Genomic DNA, 24,524 nt, shown 5'->3' with positions numbered 1-24,524 from the left:
AATTGCAAAAAGACAAGAATCAATAGGGAAATATTTAAAGCAAAAGGAGGGAGAAGGAGAAGAGATAGTCAGGGGTTAAATGCTGTGGGTTGAATGTTGAATGCAGTGTTGAACAGGTGGGTCTTTAGTGATGTTTTGAATGTGGTGAGTGAGGAGGAGTCTCTGATGGTGTGAGGTAGTGAGTTCCAGAGGGTGGGAGCAGCGATGGAGAAGGCCCTGTCCCCCCAGGATCTGAATTTGGTCCGGATGGGGGGGGGCGGGGGGGGGTCAGGAGGTTGGTACCAGCAGAGCGGAGGTTGCGGGTGGGAGTGTGTCTGGAGAGGAGGTCAGCCAGGTAGGATGGGGCCAGGTTATGGAGGGCTTTGTATGTCAAGAGGAGGATTTTGTACTGGATTCTCTGGGGGATGGGGAGCCAGTGAAGCTTGTAAAGGACGGGGGTGATGTGGTCACGGGTCCGGGAATGGGTGAGTAGACGGGCAGCGGAGTTCTGAATGTATTGGAGTTTATTGGTGATTTTTGCGGGTGAACCATAGAGGAGCCTATTGCAGTAGTCCAGACGTGAGGTGATGAAGGCGTGGATGAGGGTTTCTGCAGCCGTGGAGGAGAGGGATGAGCGGAGACGGGCAATGTTTTTCAGGTGAAAGAAGGCTGACTTTGTGATCTGTTTAGTGTATTTGTCGAAGGAAAGGGTTTGGTCAAAGATGACGCCAAGATTCCGGATGAGAGGGGAGGTGGATACTGGGATACCATCGATGTTGAGGGCAAAGTTATGGGTGGATTTTGTGAGCGTTTTTGGGCCAATGATGATTATTTCAGATTTATCACAGTTAAGCTTGAGGAAGTTGATTTGAAGCCAGGATTTTATTTCAGTATAACAAACTCTAGGCTTTTGTTTTCTGCATGCATGATGTGTCGATAGCATGACGGTTTCTGTTTTAGCATCAATGCTTCTATTGTACATGGTGGTCTCATTCACACAATCACCGATTTGTTTGTTCTTCTTGCATTCCACAGAATTTTTTACATTCGTCTCCAACATCACATTTCAAAATTGCCAACCTTCTCTCCTTTCTTTCTTTTTTTCATTCTCCATGACTCACATCCATGTACATGAAATACCAGATCATTAATCAGCCTCCTCTTGGTTTGTTTTGTCACATCCTTGTCTTTCCAGATTTTCGTCAATCGTGACATTGCTGTTCACAACACAGTGTATTGATTTTTCCTCCACATTCTCCACTCACTTCAATCTTAGAGGCCGGAAATATGAAACGTTCCCCTATTTCCACGTGATCCTCTCCCAATCTGAACGCATCGATATTTTCAGTTGACACTACATAGTGTCATCAAGTCATCATTACTTTCTGCCGACAGTGTTACCATCAGCATACCTTAGATTGTTGATACGTCTTCCTCCAATCCTGACTCCACCCTCAATGTCATCCAAGTTTGATTTCCTCAAGATGTCCTCACCATGTGGATTGAACCAGGAAGGGGAGAGAATGAACCCTTCCCTGTTTGACCCCTTTTCCAATTCCAAACCAACCGGTATCTCTATACTCTGCTCTTACTGCACCTTCTGTTTCGTGTACAGGCCTCTTATATAATACAATAAATAGCACCACAAAGCGGGCGTAAACCCCTCAGCCCATGCATGGTGGAAACCAATTTCAATATGGCTGCCGTGGCGGCCATATTGAAAATCACAGCGTGCCCATTTTCGAAAGGAACCTTCCTCGACACAACCCCAACACACACTGCAAAAATGGATTTAATCTGACAAGCCGTTCTGCTTGAAATTGACGGAAACCAATTTCAAGATGTCTGCCGTGGCGGCCATATTGAAAATCGCAGCGCGCCCATTTTCGAAAGGAATCTTCCTCTACTCAACCCCAACATACACTGCAAAAATGGATTTAATCGGACAAGCCGTTCTGCTCGAGATTGACGGAAACCAAAAGTTGACGGATGCCCGGATGGCTGCCGTGGCGGCCATATTGAAAATCGCAGCACGCCCATTTTCGAAAGGATCCTTCCTCTACTCAACCCTAACACACACTGCAAAAATGGATTTAATCGGACAAGCCGTTCTGCTCGAAATTGACGGAAACTAAAAGTTGACGGACGCCCGGATGGCTGCCGTGGCGGCCATATTGAAAATCGCAGCACGCCCATTTTCGAAAGGATCCTTCCTCGACTCAACCCTAACACACACTGCAAAAATGGATTTAATCGGACAAGCCGTTCTCCTTGAAATTGACGGAAACCAAAAGTTGACGGACGCCCGGACAATACCCCTTAGCCCAATTTGGGCTGAGGGGTGAAAACCTAATACAATGTTTGAGCAACTTGTTAAGACCTCACTGTAAAACTCCAATTTGGATTTCTCAAACATGCCAGAGGGGATCGAAAAGGAGAATTGGACAACAGATTGTGAGCCTGGTGTGTGGGCTAACACTTAAGGTGGATGGCTTGAGATCTTTGGGTCCTGAAATCAATCTCCTGTCATGCCGTTGAATTAACACCAGGTGGGTTGACTCCAAAAAATGATGCAGGCAACACCCACACGCTGCATACGAACCACCACCAACAACAGATTCATAAGCTTGTGAGAATTTTAAAACCAAATGGACATTTTAAATGCCACAGCATCAGTGGATGGAGAGGAGCAAGGGGAGGGAGGTGGGAGTGGGGGGGGGGGGGGGGGGTTAGGGAAATCTTCAAGAGATTATTTGAGGCAAACAATGTGAAAATCCTATAATTGCTGCAAATCTGCACATTTGATGTTTCGACAAAAAATGCAATTACATAAACTAGCAACGGTACCCGCACTATGGGTGGGGTTTCAATTGGGAGGCCCAAATGAAAAGGCAAAATATCAGAAATTGAAGGCTTTTTAATTTATTTTAAACGATTCATATAAACATCCGTTGAATCATCACACGCAAATCATCAAAATCTAAACAGTACATGGCGCCAATTGTGAAAAAAGATTTAATTCTGCAAAACGGAAGCGGCCGCTACACGTCTTTCTCAGTCGCACGTTTATGTGTGAAGAGTGCGCGCCGAATCTGTAACACGGAAGCGGCCGCTACACCTGTTTCTCAGTCGCTTTGCACACGCTGCCATGTTACTTCGGAGCCGCACGTTTATATAGGAAGAGTTCATCAGGAGTCGATCTACTCTCTCCTGGTACGTAGAATAAACAGTATTTGTAGAATTTCAACAAAAGCCACATCACTGTTCATATCGGTAAATATTATTCCATAGTGTTTGGAAAAACTGGAAAATTGGGAAAAATTGGAAAAACAATATAGCCTATTTTACTCCCAGGTGTCCCAGGAATACCCACCCAAAATATCGTTGCGATTGGTTGAGCCGTTTTTGCGGTACCTTCGAACGGACTGACGGACATTTGGTGAATTATAGTAAGATTCCAAAGGTGAGCATGCTTGCACCTTCTTCATGATATGGTTTTTTACATCCAAGTATCATGTATTTGAAGTGAAAAATCTACAATAATCAGATGTACTTATTACTTGCCAAATCGAAGATTTTTCAAGTATATTGGTTGGTCTTGTGCGATATTCTGTCTGTTTGTCTTTCTGTTTGTCTGTCAATCGCCTACAGGTCACAATTTTAAACCAATCGTCACGAAACTTCACCATATGGTAGAGTTGGTCATAAGGAAGAAGCCTATTGATTTTGAGGTCAAAGGTCATCTTGAGGTCAAATTTCTAAAATTGTCATTTTTCTCATCCGAATGACTTGAAATTTGAACAGCATTTGCATATCGAGTCACCAAATTGGGAAAGCAACTACTTTTGAGGTCATAAGGTCAAAGGTCAACTCAAGGCAGAATTTCTAAAATTAATTTTCATCTGAAAAATCATAAATTTTCATCCAATTAATCCGAAAATTAAACAGCAATTGCATAGTGACCACTTCATTGAATTGGGAAACCAACTATTTTTTATGTCAAAAGGTCAAAGGTCAACTCGCTGTGAAAAGCAAGACCCTCAAAATCATTGGGATCTCCCATGATGAAGCGAACCGTCTCGGCCTGTTACAGGCTGGTGGCATCTCTGTATCCTACCGCCTCCTTTTTGGTCTTGCACCCTCTGCCCTCTCTGGGCTCCAGCCCTCCCAACTTTCTGCAGGTTGCACATGGCCTGCCAGTATTACCTCTCCTCTTGTTAAACTCCAAAAATCCAGGCTCACTGCTCACCTCTACTCATTTGTTCCTCTTTTCTCTCACCTGTGGAATCAACTTTGTCCCATTATTCCCTCCAGGACTTCAAGACAGCTGTTCACCACTACCGCAGGTGACCTCCCCATCCATACTCATATCTTCTACCCCAAAGGACCCCTTTCAAAGCACTCCCCTTTTGCAGTTTATTGCGATTCCCCCCTCCCTTACCCCCTTTTTGTTTGTCGGTTTGTTTTCCCCTTTTCTGTTTATCCCCCAGCTTCCCCTTCCTCTTCTTGCTCTGTTTCGTTCATCTTATGTGCAGCTTGTTCACCCCCATTTGTCCTTCTTTCCCCCTCACCCATCCCCTTGATCTCACTCTCACTTATACTATGCGGTTGTTGTTTCCCCCTTTCCATTTTGTTCCCTTCCATTCTGCCCCACCTCTTCCACAAGCCTCGATCATGTGGCCTTTAACGTACCGACCGTTTAATAGCAAGTAAGGGCAGTGCTGAAAAAACAACCGACAGGATAAGAATCACACCATTAACCCTGAATCGAGAATGGGTGGCAGAAACCAGGCCCAATTGCTGCACTGCCGATTGTAGTACGAGGCCGTCCGGCTCTATGATGGATGAATGCGGAGACCAAGGTCGTACGGGACCAGCTGCGGTTTGCCAAGCAGCCCGGCAGGGTTTTGCCAATAGCTTGCTGTCGACAAGGTACGGTTACAGTCACTGGGCATGTAGAAAACGCACAGACGTGCCAGATGGCTGCTCCGGTGGCCTGGAGTTCAGGCCGCTAAATGGAACCGTCCTTGGTTTGATCTCCTCTCTGCCACTTTTAAACACAGAGCAGAGAGGACTTGTGCAAACAGACAAAGCTACATACACAAGAGAAATACGATCGTTGAGAAAACCTATTCTCATACCAATTGGCAGCATTGCATTTTCTTCGTGATCGAGCTTGTGGGCCTAACATTTTTATGTGCAGCTTAGTTCATAAAACCTAAATAAACGTGAGTTATGAAGACACTTCCGCAAACACGAAACTGCTATTACTACTTGTTTGACGTCCACATTTATTCCAAACGTCTTGTGCGGTCGGCCAGAGAAAGCTTCTTTTTTTATTTATTTATTATTTTTGGACAATTTTTGCGAACTGTCTGGTCGGGCCTGACGCTCGACTGGAGGAGATTTTGGCAGAAATTTGTCATTTGTCAGGGGTGCCCGCAATAACTCGCCTGATCTTTGCAGAAGACACCGTGGGATCTTTAATCTCCACAAAATGCTGACTGAGGGGCTTAAATTCCATCTGATGGATGGCGAAGACTGATGCAAAACACCAGGGCGACAGTTTAGAGAACTGGGTCAAGATTTGAACCCAATATAGATAGCTCAACGGTTGGCTCAGCTACCCACCAGGCTATCCTACCCTCAACAAGCACTGAAAAATAGATGTAATACAACATTGACGATGGGAATGCAGAGGAATTCAGCAAAGGGCCTACAATTGGTGCTCGGAATTTGGTAGAAGGTGTTTCTCGACAAAATGGGATATTCCTTTCCACCCATGAGATGATTCGCAGGGTAATACACTCACCTTATTGCATGCGTTCTGAGCAGGACAAATTGCTTCACACCGTCTAGCGCGGAACATCAACACATTGTCACGGCACACGGCAATCTCCAACACTTTGCGGAAATTACACCGGGAAGGTAAGCTTTGCACTCTTGATAAGTCACACGTCTTCACTGGATGTTTATCCAAACGGGCACGATGGCAAAATAATGCACATGTAATTGCAAACCCCTTTTGTTCACTCATTCTGCAATTAACACTGAGTCCACGGCCATTTCTTGACGTCAAAGGTGAAACGAGGATTTGTAAATAGGCAATTACGATTCAATCGGCAGGATCGATCGCCATGGTTTTTTTTTTAATTTTCACCGCAACTCACACAGCCTGTGATGGCAGCAGTTATACCGTGTGCAGGGCCGGATTAACCCAGAGGCTAGTAAGGCCTTAGGCTTCATATTTTTCTGTCCTCAAATTTTCCAATCTTGTTTTTTTTTGGATTTCGTCCAATGATGATTGGTCGAGAGTGTGGCTAAGAAAAGAGACTGGCAAACACGAAAGGAGGCAAAGACAATATGCACGGACAAAGACAGGTTTTGCTCATAATAAATCCATTGAATCCAACATGACGGAATGTTTTTTGAATGGTGAAACTGAATTACAACTGCATCTGTCACTGCTTATCAGTAACCATAGCAGAGAACGATCATTCTCTTCTCTTCTCAAAAAGGTTAAAATGACCTCACAGTGTGTCACACGCATGTCACACGCATGTCACACCATCACATACACCATGACTCAACAGCATACACAGCCAAAGCAAGACAGGAAGAAGACAAAGGAAAGTGAAAAGTAAGGGAGAATTGACGCATCATCCATCACCGTCTGCGTTTGCCTATTGGTTGAAACAGCATTTTGAAAATTTCATGTTTGAATAAATTAGTTTGATGAATTTTATGCAATATGTAGTACCTACTTCAGCCCTTCCAACCCATTAGCCTAAGGTCCCTCATAGCCTTAATCCGGGCTGGTTGTACGTGAAGGACATGGCTTGCCCCGTGACCTCAGACGTCGAGTTTAAAGGGCGGCTCATAACCGAAACCTTAATGGCTGAGATAAAGCCATAAATCGTACTGAATAGGCTGCAATTTCAAAACAGCTGTACAGGCCTGGATGATTATTAAACGCGGGTCCCCACATGATTAGTGTCCCCTTTGGGATGGCGGTCCATAAATCTGGCTCGTGCTTTTCTCTTTAGAAGCATCGTGAGTGATTATTGCCTCTTTCACTTTTATCCCACGAAAGGGAGACAAGCACTTTAAATATCTGACTTTTGAAGTATGTGCGGTGGGGAAGGTTCTCAAGGCGATAAGAATGTTTGTGAAAACGTCCCGGTATTCACCCTACATGCCAAATCGCATGCGTTACTTTGTAGATAATTTCCAAGCTCGTCGAGCGTGGCTCATAGCTACATGGAACAAAGAAAACCACAGGCCTTCGGGCTCCAGCATCATCATCCAAAGACCCATTTTGTGTGCACAGAGTCTACACGATTGATGCGGCTCCTTAGACTGATTCTGACAAGGTTCAATTATATATATATATACAGACTTGGCATTTAATATGGAATATATATTTTTTTCTTGACTTGGGTTTACTTTCTTAACTCAGTATATCAATCTGGTGAGTTTCTTTTACACTTCGGTGATTTATTTGTTCAAAGAACCATGTCACTGATTGTCTGTCGCAACAAGAAGTCAACAACAGGATTATATCACAGGTGGCGTGGCAAAATGTACGGACAGGTGCATTTGATGATTGGCTTCACAGTCGGGTATACAAGGGTTGTTGCATTCTGTATTAGTGGAAAACAACTGCTGCACGTCTCCAAAAGTTATTGCCGCTTCCTCTGGAGATGGTCCGTCAACTCGACAATGCTGTTTGTCATGGAGTGGTGGCTTTACGAAATTATGGCATGAAACAGCGTGCTATTGCTCGGCAGTATGGCATCACTCAAGGTCAGGTGTCAAAGATCCTGAAACGAAATGCTCAGAGGGGTGTCCCTACTCCAATACCGAGGCCAGGACGTCCCCGCAGAACCACAAGGAGGGATGATCGCCAGCTGCACCGGTTAGTCCGCAATGGCCGTACCAAGTCAGCTAATCGGCTTAGGGCTGCGTGGCAGCAACTGACAAATGCGCCTGTATCCAGAAGGCTAGTCAACCAACGACTGGTTCAAGCAGGCTATCGTGCCAGGCGTCCCCTGAGAAAGCCACGCCTGACCAGACAACACCGCCAGCGCCAATTGCAGTGAGCCAGAGAGCACTGTCAATGGCAGCCAGGACACTGGAATCACGTGATCTTCAGTGGGCGAGTCTAGATTTCTGCTCTATTGTCAAGATGGCCACGTCCGAGTGTGCAGACAAGTGCATGAAGCCTACAACAAAGATTGTATAGTGCCAAGAGTCCAAGCTGGAGGTGGTGGGGTGACCGTTTGGGCTGCTTTTCATGCAGGGGGCAAAACTGACCTGGTTGTTCTGAATGGAAACCTGAACCAGTTCAAGTTCAGGGCCATTCTGGAAGAAACATTGCTTCCATTTGCTCGTGCAGCCTTTTGAGGAAACTTTGTCTTCCAAGATGACAATGCACGGCCTCATCGTGCTCGCATGATCCAACACTTTCTTGCTGACCGTGGTGTAGAGCATATAGAGTGGCCTGCCATGTCCCCGGATATGAATCCGATAGAGAACTTGTGGGCAGAATTAACGCGTCAAATCGACCACTTGGACCAGCAGCCGACCTCTGTGCGTGAATTGCAGCAGGCTATTGTCACTGCATGGCAAGCGATTCCTGTCCAAACCTTGGCAAATCTCATGAACAGCATGCCTCAATGTGTACGTGCTCTCCTGAATGCTCGTGGGGGTTACACGAAGTACTGAACTGTAATTTTAATGTCCGTAATCCCAGTCGTAATTTAACTTTTGTTTTGGTTAAAAAATTTTTTGGCTAATGTGCAAAATAAAGAGATACTTCTGGAAAACGCACAGAAGTTTAACACAGTACTGTCCGTGATTTGAGTTCGATATCAGTTTACATCACTTTCAAGGATCAATTTATTTGTTTCGAAATGTCAAATGTGGTTTTTGTTTCTTTTAAAGGTCACATTAACAAAATCTAGAATAATTTCAACATAATTCCAATGAACTTTTGGTTCTAAGTCATCTTGAAAAGTAAGTTCACCCCCCAAAAAAAATATTCCATATTAAATGCCAAGTCTGTGTATATATATATAGCAATGATAATGTCATTTTTTCGCAGGATAAAATAGTTGTTTTGTAATTGAAGCCTACAACAAAGCGAACTTGGGCCTTTCAAGACCACTTCTTGGGTGTGTTCCATTACCAATTGGCTTGCTATCGCTTGCCAAGCCAGCCGTTCCTTATGAACCGTTTAGTTAGAGTGTTGAAACTTGAGTTGGCTCACTCAAGTGCTGAAAATCAAACGGGCCCCTTGGTGAGCGCTCTACCGGCTGATTGGTAAAGATTTACGAGGGCTTCATTCTGGGATGTGGCCGATCAACTCAATGCCGGCCACCGGTCAAACCCAATTTGTTCTGGATTACGACGACAGCAAAATATATAATTTCATGAACTGGTTCAAGCAGATATAATTGGAAGGTGGTAAATGTCCCCTCTGAATGAATAATCTTCCTGAATGTAAAGCACACAAAAAGAATGACATCAAAATATACACAAAGGGGATGAACACAAAGCAGCCATGTGCCAAAATGATATTCGCGAGACAGCGACATTGACACTCAATGAATAAATAGTGTGCGAACACCAACATGCAGTATAAAGAAAGCGCTGTATACCTGCACACAGAATACCCACCTGGAGGAGTACGCGTAGTCGAGCAGCAGTTCGAGGACCTCGGGGTGAATGCTGTCATGGAAGTTCACCTCACTGTCGTGACTTTCGCGGAGGCCACCGGCAAACATCGCCTCGAAGTAGTGGCTGCATGCGGCGAGCACGGCGCGGTGGCACGGGAAGGCTCGCTGCCCCGCGTGCAGCACCACGTCCGTGAAGAGGCTTTGCTTGCGCAGAGTTCCGAGGCGCGTGAGGACGTTATCGGCGTGCGCAGTCTTGTGGAACAGGGTGATGTTCATGGAGCCCGTGCTCGTGCGTGACTTGCGATTCTCATGCACGCTTACAGACATGTCGCCTGCTTCCCCTCGCTTGCTTGTTTAATCACGGACGTGTCCTTATCTTTATCTAACCTCCCCCCACCCTCCTTCATAAACCCCCACAAAGCCTCTCCCCCTCCAAACCTCCTACACCACCCCACCCTTCAATCTTCCACTTTTTACTTTTCACTCTCTCGTCCTACAAACCTCTTTGCCCTTCTGTCAATAGCGATGTCGTCTCACATGAACATGAAAAACCTGGAAAGAAAAAGAACAAATAAGCAGTGATTAAGCAAGTGTGAATGCAGTAGCGTTTTACAGACAAGTTCATGTAGCATGTTCCTGTACACAAGACTGCAATTTCACAACCTAATCTCGAGCCCACACAACAAAAAGGATTCCTACATTGTTAGTGAAGGCCAGAAAATGTGTTTTGTCAATACTACCAGGTCTGGTATTTATACAATAATCTAAATTATTGTATAATACCAGAACACTTGGTACAATATTGTCCATGCCTATGTCTATCTCCATGTCTATATATACATAAACATCTATAAATCTATATCTATCTATATATCTACATCTATATATCTATATATCTACATCTATAATATCTATATATCTTCATCTATATATCTACATCTATACATCTAAATCTATATATCTATATATCTACATATCTATATATCTACATCTACATATCTATATATCTACATCTATAATATCTATATATCTTCATCTATATATCTACATCTATACATCTAAATCTATATATCTACATATCTATATATCTACATCTATATCTATATATCTACATATCTATATATCTACATCTATATATCTATATATCTACATTGATAATATCTATATATCTTCATCTATATATCTACATCTATACATCTAAATCTATATATCTACATCTATATATCTATATATCTACATCTATAATATCTATATATCTTCATCTATATATCTACATCTATACATCTAAATCTATATATCTACATATCTATATATCTACATCTATATACTGTATCTATATATCTACATCTATATACTGTATCTATATATCTACATCTATATATGTATATCTACATCTACATATTTATATCTAAATCTATATATCTACATATCTACATCTATATACTGTATCTATATATCTACATCTATAAATCTACTTATCCATCTATCTACATCTATCTACATCTATATATATATATCTACATCTATCTATCTACATCTATATATATCTACATCTATCTATCTACATCTATATATATCTACATCGATTGATCTACATCTATATATCTATTTATCTATCTATCTATCTAAATCTATATATCTATTTATCTATCTACATCTATATATCTATTTATCTATCTACATCTATATATCTATTTATCTATCTACATCTATATATCTATTTATCTATCTACATCTATATATCTATTTATCTATCTACATCTATATATCTATTTATCTATCTACATCTATATATCTATTTATCTATCTACATATCTATATATCTATTTATCTATCTACAATCTACATCTATATATCTATTTATCTATCTACATCTACATATCTATTTATCTATCTACAATCTACATATCTATATATCTTTATATATCTACATCTATATATCTATTTATCTATCTACATCTATATATCTATTTATCTATCTACATCTATATATCTATTTATCTATCTACATCTATATATCTACATCTATACATCTATATATCTATATCTACATATCTACATATCTATAGGGTGTTGCAAAATAAATGATACTTTTCCCCCCCAGATTGTATTGACCACAAGTTCGCGATTTTTGAATTCAAATTTCGCGTGCGTCATCATGACGTGTCGCGCACGTTGCCTGCGTATTGTCTCCGTCATATTTGCGACTAATGTTCGTGTCTTTGCTGAAATCTTTTAAAAGTCGACATCAAATGGTTTCTCAAGCTAATGGTGGACATATTGTCGTGTATTAAACGTGAGTTTTTAATTTTTGAATGAAATAAAGCCTTTGGTTGGATTTTCATCCGATTGAAACTTCATTTCATCTTTGGGGAAAAAAGTATCATTTATTTTGCAACACCCTTAACATCTATATACTGTATCTATATATCTACATCTATACATCTATATACAGTGCATTCAGAAAGTATTCAGACCCCTTCACTTTTTCCACATTTTGTTATGTTGCAGCCTTATGCTGAAATCGTTTAAATTCAATTTTTCCCTCATCAATCTACACTCAATACCCCATAATGACAAAGAGAAAACAGGATTTTAGAAAGTTTTGCAAATTTATTAAAAATAAAAAACTGAAATATCAGTTTGACGTAAGTATTCATACCCTTTGCTATGACACTTGAAATTTAGCTCAGGTGCCTCCCATTTCTTTTGATCATCTTTGAGATGTTTCTACACCTTGATTGGAGCTCAGCCAGAGTGACCATCGGGTTCTTGGTCACCTCTATTACCAAGGCCCTTCTCCCCCGATTGCTCAGTTTGGCCGGGCGGCCAGCTCTAGGAAGAGTCTTGGTTGTTCCAAACTTCTTCCATTTAAGAATTATGGAGGCCACTGTGCTATTGGGAACCTTCAATGCAGCAGATGTTTTTTTGTAGGCTTCCCCAGATCTGTGCCTCGACACAATCCTGTCTCTGAGCTCTGCAGGCAGTTCCTTCGACCTCATGGCTTGGTTTTTGCTCTGATATGCATTGTCAGCTGAGAGACCTTATATAGACAGGTGTGTGCCTTTCCAAATCATGTCCAATCAATGGAATTTACCACAGGTGGACTCCAATCAAGGTGTAGAAACATCTCAAAGATGATCAAGAGAAAGGGGAGAGGCACCTGAGCTAAATTTCAAGTGTCATAGCAAAGGGTATGAATACTTATGTCAATGTGATATTTCAGTTTTTTCTTTTTAATAAATTTGCAAAACTTTCTAAAATCCTGTTTTCTCTTCGTCATTATGGGGTATTGAGTGTAGATTGATGAGGGAAAAATTGAATTTAAACGATTTCAGCATAAGGCTGCAACATAACAAAATGTGGAAAAAGTGAAGGGGTCTGAATACTTTCTGAATGCACTGTGTATATGTATATCATGTACCATACTCTTCATAGAGCGTTGGTATTACCAAAGCAGCTACCAGAGCAAGGGTTATACTGAGTGGTTTGCCATTGCTTTCCCAGTCGTATCGAGGTAGGAATTTGGCCATGGTGCCGGCAATAGCTTGCTTACTCTTCTCAAAGTACACCGTGGGGTCTTTAACATCCAACTAATGCCAGCAAACGGGATGTCCAGTTTAACGTCCATCCGAGAGACGGCACACACCACTATGATTCACCCTACCTGTGGAACACCGGGATGTCTGTTTATGGCTGGGTCGGGATTCAAACGTAGGTTAGAGAGTTTAGAGACGAGTGTACGTACCTCTAAGCCATTCTATCAGCCTTAATATCAAGTATAATTTGTCTTTTTTACATTGATCTAGGGGTTAGCCATGGAGTAGCTTGTATATGTATCAACTATAGGATATTAGGAGACATCAGTGTACTTTTACCAAAATTACAAAGTCAGCAGAAGATAATGGACCACTCAGCGTACAGTATGTATGTAGGATTTGAACCTGAGAGCAGTGTGCTCAGATGGGAACACCAAACAGGCCAACTTTCCCTGCATAATGCAAACTCTGACAGTCTGCAGTCATCCATAGTGTTAACGGATTCACAAATACGTTTACAAATTGTGGTAGAACTTGTGGGAATACATTTTCCAAAATATTACACACACAAAACCCCCAAAAATATCAAGTCCATCTTAATGTATCAATGACCATTTCTGCACAGGTGCAGTCGAGCTCTTGATGGCCAAATTGCCTTTCAAGGTGTACAACAGAGATTGGTGGTTGCCTGATTGCGATGAAACACAAAACACAGTGGGCCGAAAGGGCAAAAGAAAAAAATTTAATTCCATTTTTAGGACATTTTCCCTGCCAGAGTGGGAGTTAGCCTTGCGGGCCCCATGACAATAATCATGGTTCCCTTTTTGAGGCAATGTTTTTATGGCCAGATGCCCTTCCTGGCGCCAACCCATTAGTCACCTCTTACAACACGCAGGGATACGGTGTACCTATTCTAAGCCTGCGCACACACCGGCACATTCAACTCAGCAAGCTGGTACTCAATTTGCCGACCTCAGAAGGATGACAGGCTGAGTCAACCCCCCTGGCATTGATTCAACAGTCGACCGGGATTTGAACTCAGGATCCTCGGATCCCAAGCCGGCACCCTAACCGCTAAGCCAACACCAGGCTCGGTCCGAAAGGGCAATGTTACATTTAAACCACGATACGCTAGCAAACATCCACATCAAAGGTTAAAAAAACGTTTCTTTGCTAAAATAACAGTTTTACAAAAAGAACATTCGTTTCCAAACAGTTTTACCCCATTTGGGTAACTTGCAGTGGTTAGCAAAGGAACATTTGCATGTCACGTGGGAAATGATGTCATGGGGTCTTACTCTTGAAACCTTCACCTTCACTAATCACCCCCTTCCACCCAAAAAACAAGGCCTCCATAAGCAAACATGCAGCATGCCTTCCTTGGTTACCATTTGGACCAACAATATAATTGAGCATTGGCAGCAGTGCCGGCCGACAAATTCCTAAATTCCACAGAATCAAAGGTAGATCCTCACGCCGACTTGACAGATGGGAGCAAACATAACATTGAACTCAAATATCCAGTGTGTCCCATGTGATGTTAGAAAAGATAATTACAGAATGTCTTAACGTGGACGATATGGTTAAAAGAGGGGATGTGGTGGAGCCCCCTAAGTGAATGCAATGGCCGACACGGCCGTATTGGCAAAATGATGGTGGTGAGAGTAATAGGCAATTTGCAGCGACTGTCACGGTACAAGCCTTTTAGGGTGATGTGCAAACCGCAGGCTCACCGTATCCCACGCAACTCGAGGAAAATCAATACGTGGAAAAGAAATGCACAAGAGGTGCAAAAGCAATATTTGCTGTTTGGCGTCACAGGGTCGCCCAGTTGTACCGTCACAGGGATCCGTTGTGACGGTGGTTTTGAACACGCACGAACCCAAAGAGGCAAATTTGTGTAGCCAAAGGAAATGCTGACCTCGACAATGCATTCTCAAAGTGTTCATCCGATTACAATACAGTATATATAAAAGTACCAATCCCACACACCATTTCCTGACATGTTCAGGTCCCATGAAAGGTGGCCGAAGCCTTACACTGAAGTGACTATTGCAGACATAGCCCGACAGACCGCATCGCAACGCCCTGACGTTTTCTCAATCCCACGGCAATTTGCCCAGGTTCTTTACATTTCTATCTGCAAATGTAATAAAATTCTTCGGACAAGAATGTGCAGGACCCAACAGAAGGAATAACCGAGGGGAAATATTTGGGATTCCCATAACAATCGCCAATGGCCACATTTCGGCAAAGTCACATTCCAGTTATGCGGCGCATCTCTGATCGACGGCTCAGCCTGTCGGGACACGAGAGATCAAGGCAAAACAGAACTTGAACCTGAAACTCCGAGCCATGCTAAAATGGAAGGGTGTTCACCAATCTATAGCCAAATGTGGTAACACGACCAGGCCACCAAAATAAAACCAAGCGGTAAAAAGAGATGGGCATTGGTTAGTGACTCCAGCGGGCTCAAGGTGGATGCAGTCACACATACATGGAACAGTTTAATCAATCATCATAACCTGGTCAAAACATGTCAAAAAACCAATCATACCCATTCCAACCAATGATTTAGCGAGTAGGATTGCGGACATGCGCACCACCCCAATCCAAATGCGTTGCAACGTTTGTAACGCCATACTTCAAAGAGGCAAGTGATTTCCCATGCCATTCAATGTCATAAGAAACCAAAGAGAAAGGTATTCATTATCTAATATATAAAGAAGAAAGTTTGTTTATTTGTTACTTGGGAAAATCGAACTTTTCAACTATATTGGTTGGTCTTGTGCGTTATTCTGTCCGTCTGTCTGCTTGTGTGCCAATCGCCTACAGGTCACAATTTTAAACAAATCTTCATGAAACTTTCCCAAATGGTAAAGTTGGTCATAAGGAAGAAGCCTATTGATTTTGAGGTCAAAAGGTCAACAAAGGCCAAAGGTCAACAACTTTGTTGAATTTCTAAAAATCCTCAATTTTCATCAGATTGACTTGAAATTTGAACAGGATTTGCATATCTTAATGAACGCATTATTATAATTACTAAAATTATTATAATTACTTAATTCAACCACCAATTATTTTTGAGGTCTAAAAGGTGAAAATGTCAACAAAGGCCAAAAGGTCAACGACTTATTTCAGGGATTTCGCAAGTGTCGTGGTATGAACGATATATTTCTTGCTTAATTGTTTGTTCATTTATTCATTCGGACCCCGTAGGAACCCGTGCTACCAAACTTTGCATGGCCTAATCTTTCATCGAGTGGAACATCGAGGGCTATGTTTGAATAAAAAATTGACCCAAGATAAAACCAGATACTTGGCCTTCAGGCTTTGATCGGGTCTTGTGCTTATACACTGCCTGCGGTTTTTTTTTTTTCTTCCCCTTGGAGCGATCGAGTAATATGTATTGTGAAGATCTTATGTTGAGGTTGTATATAGTGATTTGTTATCAACAACACAAATTTAATTACAATAGTGTTTACATGTATACCTGTTATTTAAAAAGATTGCTTTACACAGGTTTATTATAACACCTCCATGTTCAGGCCTTGAATGTTCTTATACCCTGCCTGGTTTTTCCCATGAGCAATCGAGTAATACATTTTGTGATTGTCAAAAAGGAAATATTTAAATACATATTTCACTGAATTTTTCCAGGCAATGCTGGGTATTTCACCGAGTTTTCATACACAGTACACTTTATTCTCCATGGTTTTTACAGGCCTGCCGAAGAGCTTGTTAGTTTACAAGGAACAAGGCCATTAGAACAACATTAACAACATAGCGCTAAGTATCTGTGCTATGCTATGGTGGAGATGCAATGATGTTTGATGATTAAAAAGAAGAAAAAAATCAGATATTTCAATAAACTCACCACAATGCTTTAAGCAGCAAGAAGAAACGGACACAACCCATTGCAGACAACACCTGTTGTTTGCCATCATCAAAGAGCAAATTGCAAGTCGTATCTGCCGCCGCCGCTTTGTTTTCCCACTTCTCAGACTCTAAACTTGAAAAGGAAGGAACCCGATACCTTTTCTGTTTATGTTACCCGACATCAATAATGTCATGAAATGCAACCACAAAAAAAGTTTCCATCATGTACCAATCTCCCGTGTTGATTCGACCTTTATAAACACATGTAACCAACGCACAATGCCCCTTTGGGTAGTTTCAATCACCTATCTTCCTTTTCAATCTACTTTTATGATGGTCTTTACTCGTTTCCTAAATGCCTCTTTCAATTTCTGCTTTTATTTCCGTTTTTTGATTCTTTCCATTTTTTCCCAGCAAAGGTTGTGATAGTTTCAGCAGCAATGCATTCATGATGTCCTAACCATGAGTACAAGAGTGCTAAAACCACCATAACCTTTGCTAGCAAGCCTGTTCTGGTAGCAAAACATTTACTTTAAGGGCACACCTTTTCTAATAGTAGGTAGCTTGCACTACCTCATGCGGTGGCAACCTTGCACACGTGAGCTCAGGGAAACGCTGGCTACGGCTGCTAGCACCCGGTTTAGGACATCTACCCCGGCCATTGGTAATCCAGGCTTTGTTTGCACTTAGCGCCGTATGTTGAAGAGTACTTCAAATGGTGAAAGGGCGGAGGAGGTTGTCCACATCCCAACAGCCAGAGGACAAATTGAGGTGCTGACTAACCACGGTGGAGGCAAGTCCTATAATCGACCAAAGACAGGAAGAGGTCTGTCTGCTTATTAGACACAACAGAAAACTTCATCGATACATTTTCTTGTCATAGACATTCTATCTGGACTGATTCTCCTGGAACAAGGTCCTTGGAACCGCCTCAACCGGCGAGCATGGAAAAATACCAACTTCATCCAGGAATGCCTTCACTATGAATGGCAATGAAATACCAACTTCAAGGAATTCCTTGACAGTATTTACAGGTCGGCTCCAACCCAGACTAAACCCAACATGTCTCCTCTGTCTGCCCACACCCCACACACCACCACACATACAATATTATGACAAGCTGCCCTTCCCTGGTTCAACAAAGACAGCTCTTCAATGCTAGATCACTGGGAGCGTCCGGTGGACGCTGCTGGATACTTGGGTTCGGCTGGTCGTTTCGCTTGATGAAGGACCGAGGCTACAACAACAACAACAACAACAACAACAACAACAGAACATCATCGTTCCTCACAAGAAAACTAAAGATACTCACTGTTACAATAGCTGAGCTAGAACGGGAGAAAAGGCTGATAAAATGCCACACCTCTGATCAAGTAAGGGATGGATGAGGGAGGGTGAGGGGCGGGATTAAGCCGTCAACCGGGAAGGTGTTGCACTCATCGTAGCAGCTCCAGTCTGTTGTCGAGCTCTGCTTCATTGGACACCTCGATACCATCAACATTATAATCTCTCGATCATCGTTTGTTACGCCCCAACCAATATTTCCTAGCAACGAGGTAAAGATACATTTTAGTCTCAGTTGTCATTTGCATCACATAATGAATGTGTCCTTTGTGTTGACCTGACACCACCTTAGGTCAAGAGAGAACCGGTTTTGAGGATGCCATGGCCTCACCTGGAATACGCTCCTAAAATGACAATGGCAAAAGACTTCTGGGTTATTTCAATGGCTTCAAGTTGATATGTGTGTGTGCTTTTTTAGGAGCATAGGCGGATCCACTGTCAGACTTGGATCAGTAATGAGGAGCATAAAATGAAAGAAGTCAACTACATGTCGTCATTATTCGATGTCATTGCACGTCCGACAGTAGAATTTACAGAAGTGCTGAATTTGGTAATACAGACCAAAGATTACTAGCTGCAACTGGGCTGAGAGGATGACCTAGACACGGGCCTAGAGGTATGCACACTCGCCTCTAAGCTGTTTAGCCTGGGTCCAAATCCCGACCCAGGTATAAACTATCATCCCGGTGTTGCACAGGCACAGGCAGGGCAGGGCGATTCATCAAGGTGTGCATCGTCCTTCGGATGGATGTTAAAATGGGCGTCCTGTCTGCCAGCATTCATTGGTGGACCCACAGTGTCATTCTCAAAGAGTAGGCAAGCTATCACCAGTACCCTGCACAAATTTGAAATTCCTGCCCTAACCAGCAGAGGGCACTGCATCAGCAGCACAGCCCCACCCTCAGACAATAATGCTACCCCACCGCCTTCCTTGTGCTGCATACAAAAGAAGAAGAAGAAGTAGCTGCAACGCTCTCCCTCACCATTAAATAATCCTTCAAAACTCGGCAAAAATGGAAAGTGGATGCTCAGAAGTTACGACCCGTTGTAGTTACGACCCGACCTCAGATTGTAGTTGATAAGTTAAGAAAAAGATCACCCGAGTGCTCAAAAATGCCAAGAGAAAATGTCTGATCAACCTGGGTATAGATGGCAAACTTTCAGGGAGGACAACTTGGCTGCGGCTGAAATTAGCATCGGCTTTAAGAAAAAAATTCATTTGAAAAGGAATTTTGGACACTGTTGAGGCAAGACAAGCACGGCTCCAAGGAAAAAAAAACAACAAACAGTGGCGTACAAATGCCTCAACATCAATCGGCTAATCAAGCGAGACAAATAGAAGTGCATGGATGAGATCTCAGTGGCAGGAGAGGGAACTGCCAGAGCGTTCGATAAAGTCTCTTCGAACCTTGAGTGGCAAATCCATACCACTAAGTGCTAATGTAAAGGCCTACATGATCCGAATTGTCATCCCCCAAGTAGCAATTAAAGTGCTGGAAGGACAACTTTAGTTTATTACTTCATTGTCCCTTCCCAATTTCCTCCTCAGTGTTACATTATCTTGCTGGCAGTAAGGATTCATTATTCCCAGCGAGCTGCCGACGATTGAAGAAGTTAGAGAAGGTATTAAAAAGGTTGCAACCAAAGACCTGTGAGGTCAAACATAGCTCTGATGGCATATTCTTCCCGAAATGCTCGAGGTGGGAGACGACGGAGTCGTTCTCGAGTTGGATTTACTGTTCCAATGATTTTGGGTCACTGTAAACGCTCCAGCAGATAGGCCGTGTGGCAACATCCTTCCATTTCGGAAGAAAGGTCGGACAACGGTCATCTACAAGCATAATCGTCGTGCTCAGTATTCCAGACAAGATGCATGTTCAGGTGCTATTGATCTGAGGAAACCGCAGAGAGCAGTGTGGCTTTATCACAGGTAGATCCACAGAATGTCAGAAATCCTACACTCAGACTCCTTGATGAAAAGAGGAGGAAGCATCGTGAGGTATTTTGTGGCTTGCATTGATCTCAAACAAGCCTTTGACAGCCAGGCCAGTGCAGCCTTATAGGAATTTCAAATTGAAGGCACGGAGTCCTTGTGAGGCTGATTGACACCCTCAAACTCCTTTTCCCAACATAGTTTCCTCGGTCAGGGTCAATGGGCAAACAACATCCCTCGACTTTGAGATTGAGCAGTGTCTGACACGGCTGTGTATTCTCACCGAGCATTTTCAATATGTCCACAGACTACGTTATGAGTACGACAGCAGATCCAACTTTGTGTGGAGCCAGCTTGGGTCATATCCACATCTTAGACCTGGATTATGCAGATGATCAAGGCCATCCATCTTGCATGAAGAGACCAAGCTCATTGGATTCAGTATGGCCAGAGTTAAGACTAAACTTCAAAGTACGAGTTGACTTCCTCCCCACTCCACGGTCCCTCTTCCTCCCTTTAGTGGAGAGGTTCCATTATATTGTCAGTTTAATTACATTCTTACTTGAAGCGAAGCAGATATCCAGGATCATATTGCAGGCGTCCACTCACGCACCACAGGCAGGTTAGGTTGGTGGTCTTTGTCTTCTACCGACTCCTCTCCGGCCTTGCTCCCCCAGCTCTCTCTGTGCTCTGTCCCCTAAATATTCCGACAGGTCGCACAAGATCTGCCTGCAACCCTCTTATGGTTAAACTGCCAAAATCAAGACTCTCTGCTCACCTTCACTCCTTCATTCCTCTTTTCTCCCACCTCTGGAACAAACTCCCTCACTCTCTTCAATCCCACTCCTCCCTCCAGGTCTTTAAAACAGCTGTTCACCACCATCTCTAATTCTCCCCCACCCAAAACCTTGATCTTTTCTACACCCGTTAATTCACCCCAGAGCCACTTTTTCGAAATACCGACTTCTTTCCCGGAAGTCCTTGCAGTGTCCATGCGTTTTTTTTACCTCTCCCACCCCACACCCCACTTCCCATGCCTCCTTCCTCCAAGCCCTCTCCCTCCCACAGATCTCCCGATGTCCCTGCTTTCAAATGTTGTACTTGTGTGCTTCCCCCTCTCTCCCAATCTTGTCTCCCGCTCCCTTTATTTCGTCTCATGTGTCCGTTTGTTTTTTGTCATTAATGTTAGCTCTTACATGAGCCTCGATCTTGTATACAAAAAAAATAAAAAAAATCTTTGGGAACCTCAATCCTGTCTGCAGAGACAGACTAATCTCTATGAAAAGCAGACCGAGCCAGCATGGTTCTCTCCATCCACATGTATCATGTATCGATTGGAGACATGGACTCTCTCTGGTGAGTTGGAAAAAAAGCTGGATAGCTTCGACATAAAGACTTCACATAGGTTGACACTGGTGTGCTATGTGTACAGCGAGGACGTGTACATCCTCACAGGACAGCCACCTCTTTTGCAACTCATCTGTGCGTCATGTCTGTAGCATGATCCAATCCACCACTGAAGTCTGCATTGCTGCTGAAGGAAGCTGCCCCTCGATTGTCTGCCCGGTAGGTCGGCCTCGTCTGCGACGGACTGATTTGTTGAAACAGAGCTTGAAATGATGTCTCGGTGAGTTAGCAACCTGGCACCACGCTCAGGCCCGGACTGCCTGGAAGAGCGGGTGCCGACATGCGACGGTCCTTCGGAGCAGGTGGAAACGATGATTCACATTGTCCTTCAAATTCTGAGGGCCACATTCTAGATTTACAAAGGATTTGCCTTCCTGAAAAGAAGAAGATTTCAAAAAGTACTAAAACTGATGTTTATATAAACTTGTGAAAATCTGTGACCACTGCGCGCACTGCCCCTATTGGTCGTGGTCCGCGTTAATAAACTGGGGAGATCTCCCTCATTCGTACTTCAGCAAGATATCAATGTACGTTTTCTTACTCACGTTATCACCATTTAAAACAACCAAATTATAATGTACAAGACAAAAAATTTCACATAAAATCACACGAAATCAGCTTCTTCTTGTTACCTTAGCAACTCATCCAGCAAGTTTTGTCCGAATCCATCCACAATTTTGAGATAACCTGCTATATATCGTTTTTTGACCCAATCTGTCAATGGTGAATAATCGCTTTAAAAAGTCTAGTATCCGGATCCGGAGCTTCACCAAAATGGAATCATTTCGTCCTGGACACAACATCCACCATGTCCACCAAATTTCGTCCGAATCCGTCCATAACTTTTTGAGATATCCTGTTCACAGACAGACAGACAGACAAGGGTGAAAACATAACCTCCGTCCGCTTTTGGTGGCGGAGTTAAAAAAAAAACAACTTGGGCATGATAGACAGTTAACACATATTGTATTTCTGGAACTCTAGACTGAGGTTTCTTCACAAAAGTCCTCGTTTTGTCATGGACATGAGAAGGAATAGCTTTCAGAAATTGGAAACTGGAATTCCCTTAAGAAAAACTTACAATTCAGAATGTAGTTCAAACAGCAGGGAATGGGGTTCTCTTCCGGGAAAAAGCCGCTACACCTCTGTACGGAGAAAGAGCTTTCCATGAACGCGCCGCAATTAATTGTACATCAACGAAAACACCACTAACACCACTACTAGGTCTCTACCAGCCCCAATTATTCCGACTTGTGGGGGCTTCCCCCCAAATCCTCAAGTCTTTCACGAACCGGCTGGTCAGGCCTAATGTTCGACCGAAGGCGGTCGGGCAGAAACAGACAATTTGTTCAGGGTTCCAGCCATAACTCACGTGGATCTTCATGAAAGACGAGGGAGGTTCAACGTCCACCAACTAATCCTAGCAGATGGGACCGCCCAACCCCACGTCCATCCGAGGGCTCACCTTATGATGCAACTACCTGCCTGTGAAACACCAATCTGACAGTTTCTTGGAATATAATAAAAATAAATCTAACTAAGGCTAGACAGCTCAAAGGTAAGTCTGCGGCCTATTATCAAGGATATTAAACTTCACAGACATATCTGAAAGGACTTTAAGCCAGGAAGGCATTTTTGGCGACCACACCTCTGCATTGTACGCCGACCGCAGCGTGAAAGTTTGACGACAGGATGAAACTTTTCTGCCAGACTGGACTTCCTGGTCACCCAATGCCCACACAGATTTACACTTGTCAATGCAATCCTTCATCTATTTATATAAAGCAGTAAAGTATGTTTGTTTGTTTGTTTTTTTTTTTTTTTTTTTTTTTTTTTTTTTTTTTTTTTTTTTTTTTTTTTTTTTTTTTTTTTTTTTTTTTTTTTTTTTTTTTTTTTTGTTTTTTTGTTTTTTTGTTTTTTTTTTTTTTTTTTTTTTTTTTTTTTTTTGTATACAAGATCGAGGCTCGTGAAAGAGCGAACATTAATCACACAGAAAGAAAAACCGACACATAAAACAAATAACATCGGGAGCGGTAGACAAGATGGGGAGAGAGGGGGAAGGACACAAACACAACATTTGAGAGCAGGGACCAAGAGACATGGAGACATCGAGAGATCTGTGGGAGGGAGAGGGCTTTGGGGGGGAGGCATGTGAAGGGGGGGAGGCATGTGAAGGGGGGGAGGCATGTGAAGGGGGGGGGGGGGTGGGAGAGGTATAAAACATATGGACACTGCCAGGATTTCCAGGAAATAAGTTGGAATTTCAAACAAGGTGGATCTGGGGTGAATTAGTGGGGGTAGAAAAGATCAAGGTTATGGATGGGGGAAGATAAGAGATGGTGGTGAACAGCTGTTTTAAAGACCTGGAGGGAGGAGAGGGATTGAAGGGAGTGTGGGAGTTTGTTCCACAGGCGGGAGAAAAGAGGAATGAAAGAGTGAAGGTGAGCAGAGAGCCGAGATTTCGGCAGTTTAACCATCAGAGGGTTGCTGGCAGATCTTGTGCGACCTGTTCTCTTATAACTCGAGAACTACTCATCGCAGAGCAAAACCAAAGGCATATTCGGAATCAGTACGTCTCAGAGCAACTACAGCACACCTTAAAATTTAAAAAACTTCGCGTTTTAAAATTATGACGTCATCAGCGTATTTCGGAACGTTAATTTTTAAACTTCATATTCGGAATCAGTACGTCCCAGAGAAACTTCGCAACGTTAATTTTTCAACTTCATCCGATTGACATGGGACCAACGGCATGTGACAGAG

At 42.9% G+C, this 24,524-nt stretch overlaps 1 protein-coding gene across 2 annotated transcripts in view; it reads right to left on the bottom strand.

The window, feature by feature from the left end:
• The window catches only part of ENC1 (ectodermal-neural cortex 1), a 54,675-nt gene that overhangs the window by 5,871 nt on the left and 24,280 nt on the right, over positions 1-24,524 (bottom strand). Inside the window, exon 2 of one of the 2 annotated variants that reach the window (XM_078785524.1) lies at positions 9,661-10,211. In XM_078785524.1, coding sequence (XP_078641650.1) covers positions 9,661-9,986 — 326 coding nt within the window. In that variant the 5' untranslated portion in view covers positions 9,987-10,211. Of the gene's footprint in view, positions 1-9,660; positions 10,212-24,524 lie in introns of those variants that run through there. The other variant, XM_078785525.1, reaches the window with a different exon arrangement.

Source organism: Myxine glutinosa, chromosome 10 (genome assembly GCF_964187855.1).
Source record: "Myxine glutinosa chromosome 10, kmMyxGlut1.1, whole genome shotgun sequence".
Classification (NCBI taxonomy): domain Eukaryota; kingdom Metazoa; phylum Chordata; class Myxini; order Myxiniformes; family Myxinidae; genus Myxine; species Myxine glutinosa.
This window is presented reverse-complemented; position numbering and strand designations above follow the sequence as displayed.